The sequence below is a fragment of the Rhopalosiphum padi genome, chromosome 1 (genome assembly GCF_020882245.1).
Source record: "Rhopalosiphum padi isolate XX-2018 chromosome 1, ASM2088224v1, whole genome shotgun sequence".
Classification (NCBI taxonomy): Eukaryota; Metazoa; Arthropoda; class Insecta; order Hemiptera; family Aphididae; genus Rhopalosiphum; species Rhopalosiphum padi.
Window position 1 is genome coordinate 31,072,157 of NC_083597.1, and position 16,250 is coordinate 31,088,406.

At 27.1% G+C, this 16,250-nt stretch overlaps 2 protein-coding genes across 3 annotated transcripts in view; one reads left to right on the top strand and one right to left on the bottom strand.

The window, feature by feature from the left end:
- Positions 1-14,413, top strand: LOC132918464 (protein draper-like). Of its 2 annotated transcripts, XM_060979704.1 has the most exons (14): positions 1-674; positions 1,160-1,289; positions 3,106-3,280; positions 3,362-3,442; positions 4,603-4,731; positions 4,811-4,939; positions 5,053-5,145; positions 5,478-5,606; positions 5,729-5,857; positions 6,803-6,979; positions 11,953-12,066; positions 12,652-12,813; positions 13,451-13,711; positions 14,157-14,413. In XM_060979704.1, the coding sequence occupies exons 1-14, from the start codon at positions 328-330 to the stop codon at positions 14,276-14,278; spliced, it is 2,178 nt and encodes a 725-aa protein (XP_060835687.1). In that variant the 5' UTR covers positions 1-327; the 3' UTR covers positions 14,279-14,413. The 2 variants fall into 2 exon arrangements, with proteins under 2 accessions (XP_060835687.1, XP_060835695.1); XM_060979712.1 differs by lacking the exon at positions 11,953-12,066 and having other exon boundaries at positions 2-674.
- The window catches only part of LOC132918459 (aminopeptidase N-like), a 14,321-nt gene continuing 12,351 nt past the window's right edge, over positions 14,281-16,250 (bottom strand). Inside the window, 3 exon segments of the mRNA XM_060979692.1 lie at positions 14,281-15,605; positions 15,663-15,791; positions 15,862-16,029. Of these exon segments, the coding sequence (XP_060835675.1) occupies positions 14,699-15,605; positions 15,663-15,791; positions 15,862-16,029 (1,204 nt within the window). The 3' untranslated portion in view covers positions 14,281-14,698.

Genomic DNA, 16,250 nt, shown 5'->3' on the forward strand with positions numbered 1-16,250 from the left:
CGTGTCCACGTGATCGACTGTCGCATACCTATGACACTATATCATCCACACATTATTAATCACCACTGCAGTAGTCCGGCGCTTTTCGACCGGTCGTCGGAAAACTCGCATCGTAGGTATAACCGCGATGAACTTATGTTGAGCGGCCTGCAGTGTTTGCTCAAGTTTTGACGACACCGTCACTGTTTGTATACTCGGATTGTGGTGAGTTCTCAGTTCCGTCATTACCATCAGTACCACCATCGCCGTCGCTGATGAATCAAGTTTCCGATTATTGTAATATTTGTAGTAATTACCGGTATACCTATAGTCATTACGGTCAACAACATGAACGTTCGGTTCGTTCTTGTGACCACGATTGTGTTATTCGGGTTGTGCGTCCACTGCCCCGTGACTTCCACCACCAGCATCACCAACAGATCCGTCATCAATGACTTGATAAAATTTATCATCGAAAACTCGGGAAATGCCTCCAACAAAACTATGAATCTTATCATTGAAAAAGTCATGGATATCGTTAATAATAATTTTACAGATATCGTTATTGATAACTCTACAAAATTTATCATAGGAAACTTCACGAAATTCACTATTAACAACTCTACAAAAATAATTTTTGACAACTCTTTCAGCCCTAGACCCACCGGACTGAACGTATGCACGTTTATCAAAAAGTAAGTGATGCATCAAAAACCGGATTTCATCGACATTAATTTAAACAAATTAGAATTGCTTAAGTTAGGTATACATACTATACATAAATAAAAGTAATAACAAAATATTATAATAATTAAGGAAATATTATTATTAGTATATTTGAATTTAAACCGTAACACGTATCGTTTACAAAACCTCTATTTTTCGTTAAATCATTATTATATAAAATAATAATCTCATTATACAACATGTAACATTGAATCACTTAGTAAATGTTGTAATTATTCTGAATTTATTGAAAACTGAGCAAAAAAATTATTAGTGTTATATATTTTTAGGATTTATTATATTTTAAAAATTAAAATATAAATAACTCTCGTTGATTTAAAATTTGAACATAATTGATTTTACATATTTGATAATATTATAACAATATAATTGTAGAATTTTTATCAATAGTAAAAATTAGAAGACAAAATAATTTTAAATTTATAATTTTTAGTTACGTTTCAAAACAATTAGTCACGAAATATGAAATCCATTCGTTCAAAACTCCATACTTCTGTATCAATAATTGGAAATTTGTATGTTATTTCGTAACTGAATCTGCAATTCCGATTCAAACCGAAACCGTAAGTCCTGGTTTATATTGTTTTTTAATAAAATTAATTTATGTATTATGTAAGATTTAAATATATTATATTAATTAGTACTTAATATAGGTACAATATAGTAATAAATAATAATATATTGATATTTGCTATACTTACTACTATACAGCTATATGATTTTGGTTATTATTAGTTATAACTTTATAAGCTATAAATAATTATATATCCTAAAGTTATCTTTGTAATAAGTAATGACATACTAGATATTGATAATATTTAATCATTTTTTATAAAATTGAAAAAATATGAAAACTCCCTAATTATGAGTTAATATGTGTTATACAATAATATTTGTTGGTTGTATAGTAATGTGTAGTCAATAAACCAATACATGGTAGATGATTAACAGAGTATATGCATAAATTATTTTATACAGTATTTAAAATTATAAAATGTTTATTTCAAACATTTCGTCAAATATTTTACTATATGATACTTCTATGTTATATAATAATTTGAATATAATAGATTGTGATACATTTCAAGATTTTGATTTATTAATTAGTCTTATTAAGAAAATTGCCTAACGAGTTATACTAATATACCAAATGTATTGTTTTATCTTATCGTTATTTTTTTTTTAATAAGTTAATACCCTAATGTTGGTCAAGTTAATTAATTTATGTAATTTGAAAATAATATAGAACATACTGTAAATTAAGTTTAAAGTTAAAAGTTAAAAGTTACATAAACATATTATATGCTTATTTCATATTTTAAAGTTGAAATTTAATGAGTCTATTTAGAAAAACAAACATTTTTAAAAAAAATAGTGCATACAAAAAAAATGTACAAAAATACCTAATAATGGAAAGTAAGTGAATGAATAACAATTGATGAACCTTAACAAGAGAATTTCTGTTACACCTTGTATAGCACAAAAGGCAGAGAACCTGACAACAAAATAGTGAATCGTGTGGACTGTTGATGTTAGGGTTTGAATAAAAAAAAAATGTAACGTATTAGACAAAAAATAATTGATCTCATAGATACATTTAAACAATTGTAACACGTTGAGTAATTTACTTAAAAATTTTAAATCGCTCATGCTGAGCATGATTCTATACACTAACTATTATTTTATTATATTATAAGGTAATAAATAATGATTTTGTTATACAATGTATAATATGATAATAAAAACAAATTATATTATAAATTTATAACATAGTATGAACTAGGTATTTATGGGGACAAGTAACAACGATATAATTTCAGCATAAGAGTTAATTTAAGAATGTTAACTGTATATAGTTACTTATTAGCGTATTTCCATTGTTCTAATTGCATTAAGCATTTTTAGTTTATTATGTCTTGGAATAAAAAACTAACCAATAAGTGATTTTAACTACCTACATAATGAATGCACTTTTAATTCTTAAATTAAAATAAAGTATTATGTAATAATGTATTTGCTTTGGACGTAACTTTAAAAAAATCTATGGTACGACAAAACAAAGTTTAATATTATAATTATTACTATATATAGTTAATCAGTATAGTTTACGTACAAAAATAAATAACCAGAGACAGTGTAAATACTTAGTATTGTTATGAGCTTATTTTTTAATACACGTGTACGTACATTTAATCACATTTTTGTGGTTTTTCGAAATGTTAATTAATTGTATTATATTTTTTATCGATTGATATTAAAGTATTTCCACCATCCCGAATAAGGAGTTAAATGCTATATTATAATATGAATATTGTTGCATATACGGAGATGTCTTATAAAAACTATAAACCATTATGATCTAATAAATCTATTGTTTAGTTAGAAAACAATTTTGAAGTCATCAATACATGCTGTAAAGGTTACGAAAAAACACAAAATGGGACAAAATGCCGTCCTGTCTGTAAAGATCCCTGTGTATGGGGCACATGTATTTCACCAAATGTGTGCAGCTGTGACGAATATTACGATGGACCGTCTTGCCGCATACGTATAGGTACATTTATTTTATGAAAATTAAACATTCTGGTTTAAGAAAAAAATATTTTTATAAATAATTCACTTTTATATATTTAAGGTTGTCCATTGGGAAAATACGGATTTGATTGCACGCAAACGTGTCAATGTCAAAATAATGCTAAATGCAATTATTTAAATGGTAGGTGTACAATATATTATAATTCGATACAATCAATAAAACTATACTTATTATTTTTCAGTATTATATTGAGTTTAAATTTAAAAAAAAACATAATTTTTAATTCAAAAAAAGTTATTTAATACGTTTTATAAAATAAATCTTCAATTTTTACTTATTATTAATAATGCATAAATACCCTCCTGATTATCGATAAAATCATTATTGTATGTGATAGATGTATTATTAATTTTGCAAGTGAAAGATATAAGATAGTGAATGTTAACATGGAACATTTGAAACATTTAAGGAAAGGTTGAGTGACACGTTCTAGACAACTAATCTATTCAAGTTTTCTTGAGGAAGGTAACAGTTGAAGATTGAGTCAAAACACGGGTAAAGCTTTATGTTATCCGAAAAAATTAGGAGTTTGGCATGACGTAGCACCTATGGGGCCGAATTTATGAACAATGTAAATAAAAAAGGACATAGCAAAGCACCTTAAGGAATACCTGATATCTAGGTAAACACTTATTACAATTTATAATGAACCATGGATCGATACAAAAAGGAATATATTTATTATAAAATATTTATAGGATCATAACCAGGAGACTAAGGGGTTGTCTATGCCAATTATAAGTCGATAGTTTTTTTATCATGATGAATTGTTCTATTTGATCAAATGCTTTATTGTACCCTTATAGGAAATCCCGTATATTTAAATTGTATCAACTTGAATGTTTGCACAGAAAAAGAAGTCATATATGCAATTGGTTAACATTTTTTCATTTAGTTTAGTCATCAATTATTTAGAAAAAAATGTCGTTTTTACGGTATGGTTATTTCTTTTTTAATAACAGTAGTTAGTATTTGTACATAATAAATTTTATAGAAAACTTATGTTGAGTAAATATTCATATTTCCTACTGATTTTTGATAGTTTTTCTAATTATTAATATAAAAGTACTAGGAAACCTCCATGGCACCAGATAAAACTAGATCAAATTGTCTAATATAAATTATATTAAAGATTGAAACAATTTCTTCACTGCAAATTGTGTCGTAAGGAAAAAATACATGTATTGTAAAGCCTATACAATATATTCATATTCATTATACACAGCGAATTTTAAATTAATTTTTATCACCATATTATACCGTCAAAACATGTTTTATAGGTAATTGTTCTTGTCAGCAAGGGTATTGGGGAAAATATTGTGAAAATCTATGTCCATTTGGATATTATGGTCATAAATGCCAACATGTATGTAAATGTCAAACTGGCGCAAAATGTGATCCAGTAAACGGTATTATATTATTTTTTTTTTGTTATGTAATATTGCTAAATAGTATTATGATAGGTACTTATACAAAGATATTTTTTAGGTGTCTGTTACTGTTTACCAGGATACACAGGTATTAATTGTGAAGTACAATGTCCACCAGGATATTATGGTTATAAATGCCAAAATGAATGCAAACATCAAAATGGTACAAAATGTGATATAGTTAATGGTACAGCATCTTATATTGGAATATAATATTGATAAATTATAATTTGTATATTAAATATTTTAATCAATTTAAGTATAACTAAATAATAATAAATTATATTATATTTTTTCCAGGTGATTGTACTTGTCTAATAAGATATGAAGAATATGATGTTGAATTAAATAAATGCGATTGCCAAACTGGTACATTATGCAATTCAGTAAATGGTATAAATAATTTTAATTTTAATTCAAAATTAATAATATTAAAATTCATAAGAACTCTGGAAGAATTTAATACAAAATTAATTGTTTGAAAGAATCTTAAATTTTGTAGTTTAAAATTTTAAAATGACGAATATTTTACTAATATATATAAATAACTCAATAAAAAAAAAAAATAGTGAGTTTCCTTATGATAAAATGTAGTAAACTTTTATTTTCATCTAAATGTGTTTATATGTATATATATATTTATATATGGGGATACTAAATGTTTCATAATATTTTTTGACAACATTTTAAGTAAAACATAATAATTATATAGAGATATTTTTCAGAAACTTGTTCTTGCCAACCAGGAAATGTAGGGAATAATTGCAAGCATACTTGTCCCCACGGCTATTATGGAAAAAATTGTCAGAATCTATGTAAATGTCAAAACGGTTCCAAATGTGATCCTGTAAACGGTATAATTAATCATTAATAATTTTATACTTATGTTTTTTTTTTCAAATAAATACTAAATTGAACTTAAACAGAAATAAAATATAATTATTATAGGCTGTATTATAATAAAGTTATTTTCCAGGCGATTGTGATTGTACTCCAGGATATACTGGAGAATATTGCTCGTCGATTTGTCCATCAGGATTCTATGGTTATAAATGTAAAAACGAATGTAAATGTCGAAACGGTGCCCTATGTGATCCAGTTATTGGTACGGTGTATCATATTATTAAGGTTTCAAATGTTTCAATACTCATAAGATATTATGATTAAAATATAACAATGCAAAATTCAAAATAATTTTAATTGAGTTAAACGATTATCATCATTAAGATATAAATGAATAACACGAATTTACATATAAATGCATGCGGATAAAAGTATCAAACATAATCAATACCAAATCAATTTTTTTTCGATGGTTTGATTCGACATAAAAAAAATATTTAAATTTACACGACGCATTATTATTTATTTATTTATTTAAAGGATCTTGTACATGTCTATCGGGTCTATCGGGAAATAACTGTCTTACTGGGAATAAATCCAGAATCGACAGGGAAAATAATAAGAAGGTGTGTGATTGAAATTGGCACAAATATGACTACTGCAAACCATTAACCGGCACATGCAAATGCAAAAAACCTATCGACGGTTGTAGTGATATATTACCCATTAATATAAAACGTATAATTTGTGTTTCCACGATGTGACAGGTCGGATATTGCGGCGCGTGGCCACGTGGGGTATATTGAATAAAATTGGTGTAGGTACTCTTAAAATATATTCTAGGAATATTATTATTCCTGCGTGACGAAATGAAATTTAAGTACTCAGGTGTAACGTTGGGAATGGAATAATTTATGTTTAAATGTGTTAAAAGACAGTAAAATCATTCACATTTGTGTGGTATGTTAAAAAAAATCATATTTTATGATTACATAATTGGAAACTAGACGGATAAAATTTTTTTTTTAATCTCACTAAATAAGGGATAAGAAATAATAGCAAAGGATAACATTTTGGGTAGTTGGAATGATATTTTATAATAAATACTATTAAGAATATAGATATAAAATAATATCCAACGATTAAAGTTAATCATATGATAGTACAAAGTTTTTTATTTATTGACAACCACATTTATTACCTATAGGAGCTTGTGTCTGTAAACCTGGTTTATTCGGCAACGAATGTGAGCAAACGTGTCCACCCGGTATGTACGGTTTAAATTGCAATTCAACTTGTAGATGTCAAAACCAATCAAGATGTCGAGAGTCCGATGGTATTTGTTTGTGTGAACCCGGATTTTACGGACCTACGTGCTCGGAAGGTAAGCTAAATGTTATAATAATTTCAATATTAAGAATAACAATACGCACAGACAAATATTTGATTGAATTAATCAATAAGATACCTTCTACAATGTACTTAAATTTGTACTTAAGATGATAATGTGATATCATTATAATTTATTATTATAGAAAGGCTGCAGATAAAACAATTTTTTTTATAAATATTTACGCTATCGTCGCTATCTAGATAAAAAAAACATTGTGACTAATGCTAGGAGTATTTTTTTAAGCCAAGACCAATAGATAGCGTAGTCGCTTAAGTAAAATAAACTTATTTTATTTGACAAAATAATATTAAAATTACTAGTTCGTATGTACGCTACAAAAATATAATGCTCTAATCCATCATAATATTTAAAATATGTACGTATTACTTATTTATTGAAATTAATCATCTATATTTTCGTGATTTAATTTGGCTATTGTTATATTAACAGTATAGTAATATAATATTAAATAAGCGATTTGTATAAAAAAAAAAAAAAATAGTTAAAATATTGATCTTTTATAAGTGGATTGAGAAGTTTTGAAAATTTTAGTGTTTGATAAAAGTTGGTGCAAATTCAATTACAGTAACGGTGAATACATTGAGATGAATGATTTTATTGGAAGTTAAGACATTAGTGTGGAATGGGTGAGGTATGATGAATTAACGTATTAGGTGAAAATGATAATTAATACTATATAGTATATACTTACAGTAATATGTTACATGTTTGATTTCTTTTATTTAATATAATATTCTAAATTAATTTGTTAATCTGTGTACAACAATATACTCAAATGTTAAACACCTAAGTATACGCGAATACTTTTTTTAAAAATTCCATTTAAAAATTAATCTATATACTTATCAATAATCGTACATAATTATAAAATTGTAATATTAGAATTTTTCTTAGAACAGCGATATACTATATTAAATATTAAAACATTTGAGTCTTAATAATATATTACCTAATATTTCATGCATTCAAGCCAATTAAATTCGTTTATTATAAAATATTCTTTAGTCTTTTCAACTAACGTTATGGTTTGATTGTAGATGATCTATAAAGGTTAACTAAAAAATGAATTGTGTATAATATTCTTATAATATTATTATGAAATCATCGAGCAAATTTAAAGTCGATTAAGAAATCATATTTATTTCATTATCACATTGACATTTTATAGTTAAAAATAATGTTCTTATTATTTTGATATAGGTAGTAATAACTAATAATAATATATAAGTAGGGATAATGTCATGCAAGTATAAATACTAAATACAATTAAGCATACAAATTGTAATAATAAATTACAAATTTAAATAAATAATTAAATACTACTTGAACCTTTAATAGGTAACTTTACACACTTTTAGTAAATTTACTATGACTAGAGATTTAGATTATTTAATATTTCTCAAAACGAAAATTGTATTATACATCTGCTATACTTTATTTTTTTTTTAAAGATTCATGTGACACAGATAATTACTTTTAAATTATTATATATGTTGTAAGTTTTAAAATTAATAAAAATATAATTATTGTATTCAAAAATTTATTTGTAAATATGTATACTGTATTAGACTAGATTTGAATTAATTGCATATTTCGCGTTCATAAATTTATAGGTGCATAATATTATGTACTACATATACACTTCATACCGTTATATAAAAATAGTTTTTTGAACAAATAAAGAATTAGAATTAAAATTATAAGCATATGGTTTGTATGGTTTTATTTTTTTGTTCGAAATCATACATTATAAGTTTCTAAAGTAATATCGTTGTAATTTGACATATGTCAAAAACGAGCTTACTGCGTTTCACTCAAGTCACACAAAAAGAAAGTTTACGAGAAAAGAAAATCAGAGGAAAAATACAGTTCAACTTTGATAATGAATTTGGTTGACATGTCGTCCTGGTTTTCAATTTAAACTTTTTTTTCTTATGTATAATATTGTAATTGTTATATTACACTTTCGTTATCATTTGTACCATTTATTTTAATTATTTATTCGCAACAAGAGATCATATTACTATTATAAAGAGTAGTTTTGATATTTTGTGCATCACAAATATGCAATAAGTACTATGTAAATAGAATATGTAGAAGTAAACAACTTCATTTACGATAACTTAACGATGTGACATTCACACTCGTATACGACCAATATTATATGAATGAGATATTATCAATAATTATAGTTTATTCGACATTAAAGGCACATAATGGGAAACGTTATCAAAGTGAAGTGTGGAAAAAAATCTTAATTGATGCTTATGTTATGGCTCATATAAAGAATTTTCGATATAAATCATGCAAGCGGGCTTTACATATATTTTCATCGCACTAGACAAAAATAAAAACCACACAATTCATTTTTCCATTATAATAATACAATTTATTAGGATATCGTGGTCGATAGCTTCTCGTCACCAAAACAGTTTTATTTTCTTAGTAATTTTCACGTCGTAAATTATTAATATTTTCTAGGAAAAAAGTAGGTAATATCGAGCAGAGGTAAACAATAAAATATTTAAGTGCCACCAGTTCATAGTTGGGAGTTGGGTGTACACATAAAGACAGTGGTGACTTGGGATTTTATAGTAATAGTATGATAAATACATATTAAATTTGTTTATTATTTAATAGACTTGCATTGTAAAATTAAAATGTCAACCCGATTTTAGGGTGTGCACAGATAGTAGTGTAGGGAAAATTACAGTTAACCATTTATACTAGTACCCGGTTAACGGTTGTCACCGGTTCAAGGGGTGACCGGAACTTCGTGTAACACAATAATAATAATTCTGGATTAGACCGAATACGTGCACAATTTGTTTTCTGACTTTGTGACAATTGACCCAGCAAAACGCACGTAAACCTGTCGAAATACGATAGCGATTACAATATTTTTTTGCTTTTTTTATTATCAACAATTTTTACAACCAAACATTAGTACGATTTCTGATTTTCAATATTACAACAAACTTTTCATATTCGTTGTTCTTTGTTTTTTTTCTCTCGACATTGAAAATTAACTTAATAACTTCACGCTTATTTCGGTCGATCGCAAAAACAAAATCGCCTAATGTATTAACTTATAGTATACGTAAGTATTTGAGTATTTCGTAGTTTATATCAAAATAAAGTTAGATATAGTTAAGTGAATTTTTGATAACATTTTTCAATTAACTACATAACTTAATACTAGAGTTTTATACCTAATTTTGTAAAGTATACATTTTAATTATTTTTTTTTCTAGTGAATTTAAAAAATAATTTGTTGTGTTTTTGTACGTCAAATACTTATAAGTTATAAATATATGACGTACAAATATAGTTTAAATGTATAGTTATAAATTATAACTATAGTTAAGAACTTAAAACCAATTAATAAATTGTTTTTTGTTTTATATGATTGTATTATATAATAGTCTTGCATAAAATTAAATAAATAAATGTTCCTTGATTTAAAAGTTTAATTGACATTAACATGTAATTGCGCAATTATTTAAAAAACTACCAACATCTATAGTGCTCTGTAATAAAAAAGAATAGTAGGATGTATTTTTAACAAAATATTTAATTATTATTCAAAGACAAAATTAAGGTTGCAGCAGTAATTATAAAAATAAATAATTAACTTCTTTAATCGAGTTAATTTAAAAATTGTTCACTTTATCATTTAATATTCTAACGTTTACATAACTAATTGAATCCATTTTTTTCTTAGCCACCTTCGCTCGGTGTTTTAGAAATACTAACAAATTTTCCATTTACTTTTTTATTTTTTTATTTTGCTAAGAATTCTAATCAAAATATGAGTATTGTTACCGGGTTCTGAGTATTTTCGGTTTACGGTGAATAATAAATAATAATACTATTTACGATATAAACATTATACGCGGGCGTTTTATAAAAATTCACTTTTCTTACACTACAAGTAAGAAAAAATTGCAAAATGTAATTGTACGTGCATTTACGTATATTACTTGGTTTTTCAAGCGTACATTTTTATTTAATCCGTTTTAAGCCGAGTCAAAATGGATGAACTATAAAAATGTATGTTTTAAAATACATAACCTCGAATCAAATAGTTATATTGTAGTTTATTGCTTATTCATACATTAAAAAATAATAATTAATTGTTGTTTAGTAATAATCTGTTATTTTAAGTAAAAATTATGGTGGTTACGTAATATTAATTATTTTTATAGAGTTTTGGTTTAATTAATTTTACTATATTATACGATAATAAATGACCAGCATAAAATAAAAACATTTATAATTCATAACAAATATTGTTATTGAATAGCAACTTACCGCTGTTGTCTTAATTATAATATCTTTTATGTAATAAAAAATAAAAATAAAAAAACTTAGGTTTTTGCGACCAGATAGTTTATTTTATAGGAAACAATAAGTCAACAGTTAATACGTCGTCAAAAATAACCATTTTCATTATGTTTAAGGCTTTTACAAACTAATTAGTGTTTAATCAATTCATCTAAACATGTTGAGATCATTTTAAAAGCGTATATTATGGAAACAATGTTATAAATTTAGATAATAATTTAATATTGAAACTATTTAAGGAACGTGAGTGTGAAAATTGATTTGATATTATAATACTTGTGCTTTTTATGAGATGGAAGAAATATATGAAATCAATATTATAGGAGGGTGTGATTTATATTAAGCAAAGGTTTCTCGTTACGATACATTGCAATAAAAATGCTTAACTTTCAACCAAAAATAAAATATGTTCTTCTTCATCACATCTTGTATACGCACCCTAGAAACTGTTTTTCATAGTATTTTTATTGTAAAACCATAAGTTTCCTTTGCTCTGTAAGATCAGTTAATATTGTGCATACTGTTGTACTACCAAGTATAATTATTATTTCTATGAGTTTGAGTTTAATTTATCGATTTATTTATTCTCATTGTAGCTTGTCCCAAAAATTATTATGGAGATATGTGTTTGCGTATGTGTATGTGCAATGTGACCATGGAAATTTGTAATCATATTAAAGGATGTGTAGCATGCAACAGCAGTTTTCCAAGTAAATATGAAAATTTACATATACATTTACTATAACTGCATAAAGGGATGCGAAAACAATTTGATATCATAATCTTAGATGAATTTATTGTATCTTATTATTATATTTAATAAACATTACCACAAAAATTCATAAAAAATAATTTATAATAAAAAAAAAGTTGTATATTATCTGCGGTATTGAAATCTTTTTAAATTAGTTGATTTAGGTATTAGTTTTTTAATAATTCAATAATCAATTTTAAGAGTCAATAAACGCTATTAATAGTATAGAGTATAGACTATACTATAAACTATACTGTATAGTTAAATTAAATATCAATAAATCTGTGTAGGAAAATTCAGCTATTAAAATAATTGTTGACAATTACTTTTATGTATCTAATATTATATTATATGTATATTTTAATACATATTTGATAATTTATATTTTATTAAATATGCATTTGAAGTAGTTAGGTACTTGGGCTATAATAAAAATAAATCAATTAATTATTCTTATAGATAAATATGTTCTTAAATGTATTTATGTACGAGTATTGAATATAAGATTGCAAATTATATTATATTCATTTTAAATTATTAGATGAAAATGAATGCCTCAATGCCCTTCAGTTAGAGTCATCAGACAATGAAGCGATCTGGATTTTCGACATTTTGGTTATTTTAATCTTCTTGATAATTTCAACAATATGCATGGCGATAATAATGTGCTGCTATTACTACTGTAACCAACGTAAAATTAAAAGTACGTATTTATGATAATTAGTGTTTATGTGTTTGTTGGTACAAAAGGACGAATAATCGAATATCTAAATAAAATAATAGAATAATATCTTGGGATATTTTTTAATATAGTAATTATAACTAACTTATTACCATAATAATGTTATTATAACAAAGCTCATAAAACTAACCAACATGTTGTTAAATACACTGGTGTATTGCTTATGAACATAAATCTTTATAATCTTTCAATTGCATAAGCCTGTAAGTCTTAAAAAAACTAAAATTATAGTTGTATGTTCTATAGCAGAGGTTCTTGAACCATGGTCGCGCATACCGATGGCGGTGTTAAAAATTAATTACATTCTTAATGCTATTTTTATTATTAATATTTCAATATATCATGCGGTTGAATATACATTTTTTCGATAGACAAATAACAGATAAAACCTATCTAATGGGCACATTAAAAATTACTATAATATTTTACTGATTTATCAAGTTGAATGATTTTGGTATAAAACGTTTGTGGTCCGCGTCTGATACTAATATATTAACACATAAACTATATGTAATACACGATTAAAAATTTGAGAATATTTAATCTACAAAAATAATCTATAATAAAAGATGTATATCATAAACATTTGTTTGTGTAGAATATAATATAGAGCACGTGGACAATTTTGAACTTCGAAAATCTACCGACACAGAATCAAACCATAACCATATTGAAGTGATATGTACTGCCAGTAATTGTGGTATGAACATTGGAAATGATATGCTCGATTCGAGAATACCGATGATCAGTTATACGAATGAAACGTTTTACAACAATTCTGCGCGTGACCACAGTTTTGATGATGATACCGGTGAAAACTTGTACTTAGAAATCGACGAAAGTACTTTTAAACGTGCAGGTATATAAATTATTTATAATAAACGAATACATGCCGACAAATATTTACTTTGCAAAGTAGTTAATCATTGTGTTTAACAAGGATCTTTTAATTTATTTAAGAGCTAATATTTAATGTCAAGAACGGAACTTGAAAAGAAATTGCAATTCAAACAATACAAATACTTTTGATTACAAACATAACAATATTATGTTTATTTTAATGGTTTAAATTAAAGAAAGCATATTGGGTAATAAGGGAAGGGCTAATAAATGATTTTCATAGTCATTCATTGCAATATGTTTTTCAAAGATTTTTACTGTTTTTATAGTACCTATAAGAAATGTATAAATATTTGGAAAGTAATTGATATCACACTGAAAATGTACTGGTGTAAAATAATTCTGTGTGAAAAAACTCGAAGTTAAAAACATTATATTGTTGATTTTACCATGTTTTCTTACAGACGATTTGTACGATCATCTAGATTTCCTACGTCCAACAGTATCGTGGAAGCCGCATTATCAAAGTGCAATGGTGTTGCAAGATCAAGGCAGCAGCAGTTCGAAAAAAGAAGAGACAACTTAATGTATTTTCTCATTTTATATAATAACGTTTGTTTTATTATTAAATTTATATTTATATTATTATTAATATACACAGCGATAAAGACGTAAGCATTATAAAAAATAATAAATTTTAATACGACAAATTTTATTAGTACGATTAATGGTTATATATATATATATTGCCCGTGATATAATTCAAAACGATTGTATTTATTTTAAAGGAATGTCGACCGTGAATATTGTGGAATGGCGGAAATTATTGAATAACGAGAGTACCATCAATTATTCCATAATTTCCGTTGATAATCTTTCTGGAAACAATTTACCGCGTGTCAGTCAGGGATTATATTTTTACATGCGACGAAATATACTATTTTATAGCATTTATAATTAAATTTGTATCGTTTATTAACTGGTGAGTTTTGTAATGTACTCGTGTTCACTCGCGTGTGGGAATTTTATTCTTTTTAGATCTACTTTTCTTGACCGGTTCGGGTTTTTTCTCCTCGACCGCCTGCTGGTCGGGGCTATTGGCTTCGTTTTCGAGTCCTCCGCCGACAAGTGACTCGCGTGCTTCAGTTAAATTCACGGAGCGTGCACGATTTTCGACTTCGGCCGTCGCGGATGTACTATTAGTTTCGGTCGCTGTCACAGCTACGGGCTTATTAGTTTCTTCGGCATTCGGTTTATTTTCTTCGGCGGCCAGTTTGATTTCATCAGCGGCCGTTTTCGTTTCTTCGGCGACGGGTTTGTTTTCTTCGGCGGCGGTGGGTTTGATTTGTTCGACGGCAGCCGGTGCACTTTCTCCGGCCGCTACAGTCACGGCAGGCGGCGCGCTTTCGTCGGTGGCAATCACCGCGGCGGGTTCAGGTTTTTCGCCCGAAAGATTTTTGCTCGTCTCCTCTATCACGGGTCGGTCTGCATCGGACGCGTCCGTTTTGGGAGGAGTGATATTCTCTTGTTTGGTCTCTTCGGTTTTTACAATTCCTACGTCCGACAGTTTTTCTTCATCCGATTTTATATCGTCGCTTACGTGTTTGACATCTTCGGTCTTGAATTTTAGTCCTCCGTCAATGTTGTAGACTCTAAGATCGCTCTTGGCTGCCTTCGGTGTTATCCAACTTGATATCACGTTTTCATATTTTTCCTTCCAAATGATCTTCTGTCTGAGTATCTCTTCTTCGAAATGCAAGACTTCCAATAATGTTGGGTTCCGGTTTTCGACGGTGTTGCCGAAATATTTTTCATTAAAACTCTGTAATATTTCGAGATCCGCTAAGCTATTTAAAGCTCGGATTCCTGCATGTAACATCGTACTCAATAACCCAACATTAGTATCTGCATATCTAATTCATACATTACATAAATGATCACTTGTTTTTTAAATGCAACATTAAACTTACTCTTGATTTAACGTTTCCCAGTTGTTTCTCAAGTAATTGAATGGGTACTGACCCGCCGTTGGATTATCTAAAATCGATTGCCAAATGTCGGCCAAGTCGTCGAATTTCACTTCTTCCGCAGACAATATCCTGTAACGTTTCATAATAGAGAATTTATGTAATAATATCTGTCTGTCGTTTAATTTTTATCCGAATGTACTTTTGTAAAAATTGTGAATTTCGTGAACACGAAAAGCTTTTGGCTATGGATTTTCTGTCTAGCGTCCACTTAGAACTTGCGTATTTACTCAACATAAATCTATGGTCGTACTTGGTGGCATATTGCATGGCAGTACAGTAAACGGATTTACGATCGTTCGGCGCGATACTGTAAAGGAAATTAACAAGTTAGTACGGTACCTACACATGAATCATTTAGTAAATACAAAAGTTTCGTAAAGAAAATTAAGTTCATAGTTTAAATATAATGAATATATATGTATCATGTATGTAAACATGTATGAGTTTCCGTGCGTGCGTGCGTGTGTGTGTATGTGTATGCTGTATACATATTATGCTGTAGACGTTATAAATTACAACACATCCGAA

Excerpts from the sequence above, each read along its gene's own strand:
- LOC132918464 (XM_060979704.1), top strand. The coding sequence starts at position 328 with ATGAACGTTCGGTTCGTTCTTGTGACCACGATTGTGTTATTCGGGTTG. Across the intron at positions 6,980-11,952 it reads CGGACCTACGTGCTCGGAAG|CTTGTCCCAAAAATTATTAT; the intron begins GTAAGCTAAATG and ends TTCTCATTGTAG. Across the intron at positions 12,067-12,651 it reads ATGCAACAGCAGTTTTCCAA|ATGAAAATGAATGCCTCAAT; the intron begins GTAAATATGAAA and ends TTAAATTATTAG.